This window comes from Delphinus delphis, chromosome 2, assembly GCF_949987515.2.
Source record: "Delphinus delphis chromosome 2, mDelDel1.2, whole genome shotgun sequence".
NCBI lineage: Eukaryota > Metazoa > Chordata > Mammalia > Artiodactyla > Delphinidae > Delphinus > Delphinus delphis.
The window spans coordinates 10,378,147-10,384,144 of NC_082684.1; the positions used below are offsets into that span (position 1 = coordinate 10,378,147).

The 5,998-nt window shown below is 58.9% G+C and overlaps 1 protein-coding gene across 1 annotated transcript; it reads left to right on the forward strand.

Moving 5' to 3' along the window:
- Positions 1–3,225: 3,225 nt before the first annotated feature.
- Positions 3,226–4,767, forward strand: GSC (goosecoid homeobox). The gene is made up of 3 exons (XM_060003326.1): positions 3,226–3,580; positions 4,036–4,295; positions 4,612–4,767. Exons 1-3 carry the CDS (start codon positions 3,226–3,228, stop codon positions 4,765–4,767), a joined length of 771 nt encoding a protein of 256 aa, XP_059859309.1.
- The last annotated feature ends 1,231 nt before the right edge of the window (positions 4,768–5,998 follow it).

Consider the following 5,998-nt stretch of genomic DNA (forward strand, 5'->3'; position numbering starts at 1 on the left):
CCTCAGAGGAGCCTCTTTGGACGGAGGGGCAACCTGGAGGAAGAGGCCCCATCGCACCGGGGTGAGCTCCCCGCGAGAGCCCGCCGAATAACGGGAGTGCGGTGGCCTCGGAGTCCCTGTGACTTCTTCCCGGAAAGCCACTACCCACGGCAAGACAGAGCCTTCAGCCTTGCATTTCCTCATCTTAGACCTGGCTGATACAGAGACCCTGCCCTCAGGTGGGGGTGGGGACAGCAGGCTCCTTTGTCCCAATGAAAAGTTCTAGAAATGCTTCTAATTCCACCCTCAGTCTCCTTGGCAAACGGAGGACAACTGCCCAGCCTCATTAAGTGTTCGGGTTGTAAGGGACCCAATGAAGGTTGGCATTGGTTCAATAACTAAAAAACCTGAGGCCTGGAGAGGAAGGATGATTTGCAAGGTGGCAACGTTAGGTCTAGAACTCTGACGCTCCAGACTCTCTGTACCGTGCTCTTCCTTCCAGGAATCGGACGGCACAGTGGGAAGGCTGCAGTAAAACAAGGGGTGAAGCTTAGGGCTTTGGTAAATCTGATTATTAAAGAGAACTCTGTGCCCAGTGGAAGGAGGCAGGACGGCATGTTGCAAGTAAGAGAGGAGGTTGCCTTATTTAAAAATTCGGAGGCACTCTGAGACCTGAAGCTGAAGTCTTTGCGTGGTGCTGCTCCGAGCACTCTTGCAGAAACCCACGAGGAATACGCCCCGCTTTCCCACTGTACTTCTGCCAATGCCTGACTCATCAAAGGTCTTGAAAGAGCCACACGCGCGCGCGCGCACCGCCGCGTGCGCCCAGCCACGAACACAAACGCAGCCGGAGTCCCTGCTGAAGGTGCAGCCTCTAGTCGTGTTCCATCATTTGCCCTGTAGAATTAAACTCGGAAAAGGTTGGCGGGGAATGTGTGTGTCCAGAACCTACCTGGTGATTTTTAAGTCTTTAAGAACAGGGGAAAAAAAAAAAGCCTCCATCCCTGATTAGTGGGAGAGGGAGAGGCGATACACTTCTTTCCCTAGATCTGACCTCTCTGGGCGGGGGCGGGGGGGTTACACTCCTTCCTCTGGGAGCGGTGTTTATTGTAAAAAAAAAAAATCCAGCGCATCCCCAAATTGAGACCCATCTGCGTCCTACCCTAATCTCCTCCTACAACCACTTCTAAGTTGCTCAGCACTCATGGAAGCAAAGCTCTCAAGCCGTGAGCGGGTGGGCATGAGGGCGCCGAGGTCCACGCGGGGAGGCCCAGGAGGAGAAGCGCCACCGCCTAGCTTCTGCCGATCAGTGCTGCGCGCCTCCGGAGTTCTACGCGCGGGCAGGACCAAGCCTCCGCGCAATCTCTCCTCTGACCCGAAACCAGCAATTAAGTACCCTTTCCCCTTTGCCCCAGAACCACGGAGGAGGCGGCCCACATACTTAGCCGTAGTGCGGCGACTTCAGATACTCTTGCTGGGGCCCCAGGTTAATGAGCCAGTAAGAAATAGCGAAAAATGGGCGTGAGTTAAAGTCGGCCATCCTTCGGGAAACCCGAGGTGCCCCGGTACCCCGGCGCTAGGCAGTCTCGCCTGGGCCCGGCACTGCCCTTTCCCCTGGAGTGGCCGGAGTTGCCTGCGCGAAAGGCCGAGAAAGCACAGCTCAGCAAGACCGGGACTTGCGCCGGGCTCGAAGGACCTCGGGGGCTGCTTTCGTTCCGCGCTCAGCGTGTCCTACCTTCTCGCAGGGCGCTCGGCCGCCTGCGCTCAGTCGTGGACCGGACGCGCCTCCAGCAGCTCCGGCTGACGGGCCGTGACGCACCGAAGATCCGGCAAATCACCGTGGCCGCCTGCCGAGAGCAGAGCCGAACTTCGGCCAGGCGACCGGGGCCCAGGGATCCCAGCTTAGGCCTGCCAGGGGGGCCTGTCCCAGTCAGGGAACCAGCAAGTCGAAAGGGAAAAATGCGATTCAATTGTTGGGAAAGGGGACAGAGAATCCCTAAAGTCCCATTTTTTGTATTTTGCACTGAAAACAAAAACGGTTAAGGGAGAAGACACCCTACTTCCGAAAAAAACAAATTAAAAAACAAACACGAAACCTACTGACACCCACGCAGGAGGCAGTTGGAAGCATCGCTTCTGATTGCTACTCTGGGTGGAGAATTTTAAATTAGTGGATGAATTTGGTCTCCGCTGTGTAAGGGCCTAGGGACTGCTATGCTAGTTTTCAGACCCAAAGTGACTGCAAAAAAAAAAAAATCTATCTATATGTGTATATACATATATGTGTGTGTGTGTGTGTGTGTGTGTGTATACACACATATATATACACACAATTAAGAACCACGATGCACTTCTTTCGTCGTTTTGTCATTACAAATTTTGGCGTTTGCAAAAACAAAAGGGTTTTTTTAGGGGGTTAACCAATTCCATTCGGGAGAGGATGTCAAGATAAAAAACAGAGGTGAAATTAGGCGGCCAGTGCATGGGGGCCGAAGGAAGAGCGGAATTTCAATCTCGCTTGATTGAGGCCGCAGCCCCTCACATTTTCTAAAACAAAACACATCCCGAAAGGAAAAAAAAATGTAGCCCCAAAGTAAAACTGGCCACAATGAATTTGAGTTTCATGGAGAGGAAATCGCACCCAGTAATAGGACCCAATCTGAGGAAAAAAGGTTGGGGGCGGAGAGGTCGGCAGAGGGAGTTGTTAACGGCGGCCTCACGGTGGAATTAATGAGATTAACCGGGGCAATTAGGACGCCCGCCCAGCTCCGCCAGCCCGCGGCGGGGCGGCTGAATGGAAAAGATTAGGTTAATTTCATTAATTCGCAATCCACAATCTATTTTCAGGCCCCCGTAGCCCCCTCCCCTTGGCACCTCTTCCCCTCCCCCTCTGTTCAAGCCCCCCCCACCCAAAGGAACAGAAAGGGCCAAATCTGGTTCTGTTTGTCATCTGCATATTACCAGGAACTAAATCCAGGATGACGTCGACTCAGTATAAAACCAACAAGAGGTTCAGCTGGTCTAAACTCCGTCCTACCCGCGAGTTGAGTTCGGCAAACGCTGCAGCGAGGGGAGGGCGGGAGGAGGGAGAGCGGACGCAGGGGGCGGGGAGGGGCGCGGGGCTGCGCGCTCGCCGGCGCTCTCTTTCGGTTTGGTTCGCCGCGGGAGGAGCGTGGACCCCCCCACTTTGAGGCTTTTTCCTCGGCGCGTCCCCGCCGCCCCCCGGTCCCGGCGCGGGGCTTGGGGATGCCCGCCAGCATGTTCAGCATCGACAACATCCTGGCCGCCCGGCCGCGCTGCAAGGACTCGGTGCTGCCGGTGGCGCCCAGCGCCGCGGCTCCCGTCGTCTTCCCGGCCCTGCACGGGGACTCGCTTTATGGCGCCGGCGGCGGCGCCTCCTCGGACTATGGCGCCTTCTACCCGCGCCCCGTGGCCCCCGGCGGCGCAGGCCTCCCGGCTGCGGTCGGAGGCTCCCGCCTGGGCTACAACAACTACTTCTACGGGCAGCTGCACGTGCAGGCGGCACCCGTGGGCCCGGCTTGCTGCGGGGCCGTGCCGCCGCTGGGTGCCCAGCAGTGCTCCTGCGTCCCGACGCCCCCAGGTAGGGTCGCGCTCGCGCCGGCCTCGGCCTCGGCGGCCGGCCGCGGTCCTCAGCCCCTGGGACGTGGGTGGGCGGTGGTGCTCGCCTTTTTCACTTTGCACAAACTTTTCTCCTCTTGAAAACCTGCCCCCCCCGACCCCCGTCTTTTCGTGGATCGGGCGCAGGCGTTTGCACACTTGCTGCAAACTTCAGGCGAGAGTTAGCGGAGACTGTAACAGTGCCTGCGTGGAGGAGACTTTTAGAATTTAGCCTTTTAGGATTCCCTAACCGGCGTTGGGCGTGTGCGGGTGGACGCGGTCGCACGGTCCCCCGGTTCCTCACACCCTGTTTTCCGCGCACCCCCAATTCCCAGCACCCCCTTGCTGACGATTTTAAATCCGGAGTGGGTGTCGGGCGGGCGTGTGCGCGCGCGGTGGCAACGGAGGCGGCTGACCGTACGCCTTACTCTGTCGCAGGCTACGAGGGCCCCGGCTCGGTGCTGGTGTCCCCTGTGCCGCACCAGATGCTGCCCTACATGAACGTGGGCACCCTGTCGCGCACCGAGCTGCAGCTCCTCAACCAGCTGCATTGCCGGCGGAAGCGGCGGCACCGCACCATCTTCACCGACGAGCAGCTCGAAGCTCTGGAGAACCTCTTCCAGGAGACCAAGTACCCAGACGTGGGTACCCGCGAGCAGTTGGCCCGGAAGGTGCACCTCCGCGAGGAGAAAGTGGAGGTAGGCGCGAGACCCCGCCGGGGCGCGCTCCGTGGCCCTTCCCAGCGAAATAAGGCTCCAGCCGGGTTTGCTCAGCTCTCCTTGGGTCTCCTTGCTCTTTAAAAACATCCCAGCAGCGGCCTGGAGGCTACTGGAGGGCGCTTTAGGCCCAGGAAGTTGGATGAAAATACGGAAGCGGGAGCGGGTCTCCTTTTGATGGCGTGCGCGCGGGGTCCCCGGGTTCCCTCTCCACGCCAGGGTCGTCCCGGGGGTGCCCGGGCATGGCGGGGGCGCGCCTTTGATCCTAACCGTTTTTTTGTCCTCCGTTGCGCAACAGGTCTGGTTTAAAAACCGCCGCGCCAAATGGAGGCGGCAGAAGCGGTCCTCGTCGGAGGAGTCGGAAAACGCCGAGAAGTGGAACAAGACGTCGTCGAAGGCGTCGCCTGAGAAGAGGGAAGAGGAAGGTAAAAGCGATTTGGACTCGGACAGCTGACGGCCGCGGGCCGGCCGTGGCCCTTGCCTAACTCGAAGGACTTGCACACCCAGACGATGCTACTTTCTTGCACACGCGCTGCCTTGCGGGAGGGGGGTCGAGAAAGAGGAACGAGGAGCTGTAAATAGTGTACCGTCCGGAGGGTGGGCGCCTGGGGTCGGGCCGCGCCGGGACTTGCTGCCCCGAAGTCCGAGGCCGCCGGCGACTCACTCCCCACCGTAGTATTTATAGTTAAATTAACGGTGACAATACAATAAAGTGACGGCGATGTAGACGGGCCACATTCTGTATTTCGTACCCCACCGCCAGCACCATCTGAGGCCCACAAAAAAAAAAAAAGAAATCTAGTTAGTCTATAGCTTCAAAAGGAAAACCGGGCAGCTCTGACCTGCCCAAAAAAGGAAAAAAAGAAAAAAGGGAGACAGAAGGTCTGGGTACGAATGGTCACAGGACCGGGCGTCCTGGTGTAAACTTCGTCTCTAGGTTTCCAGGCAGGGGTGGAGAGTGGCACTGCCGGCACTGGGGGCGGTAGCGTTGTCCCTGCGAGCAGGCTGTTCCCCCTCGCCCGTGGGGAGAGCCAGGACCTTTTCCCTCCTTGCTGCCCATGGGATAGCGGATAAGCAGGATCTGCTTGGAGCGGACGGATCCTGGGAGCGTCTCCAGAGTCCGTTTAGGCTGCTCACCCGGCCCTGCTCCCGCGAAATCCCCAGACCTAAGGCGGCGGGTCCGCGTGGAATTAGGCAGGCATGCCCTCTCTCCAGAAGCTTTCCTGGATCTCTGCTGGTCTCTCTCGCCGCTCACCTCCTCCCCGGTGAAAGTTTCTGCCCCACAGCCCTGCTGTGCGCCCAAGAGCCCGGTGAGGAGCCTGCCGGTGCGGGGGGGCCCATCGTGCTTCTCCCTGGGAGTTTGGGATGACCAGGTGCACATTCTGAGCCCTGCATTCTGTCCGCCTACCGGGCCTAGAGCACGCCAGCGGCTGTGGCAGAGTCATAGTGAGGTGGGAGTGCTGAGCCTTTGGCTTTCTCTGCCTACGGTCTCTGCTCTGCCCCTGATGGGGCCAGAGTAGGAGAAGCCCCGGAGAGGCTGGGGCGCTGGTCAGTAGCTTGGAAAGGCCTGTAGATGCTTCCCGGTGCTGGAGAAGCACTGGGGGCGGAGATGAGAGCATGCATTCCGTAGGGTTCTCTCCAGACCATGGGGAGGATGGAGTGGAGGCCAAGGGCCAGCAGGAATG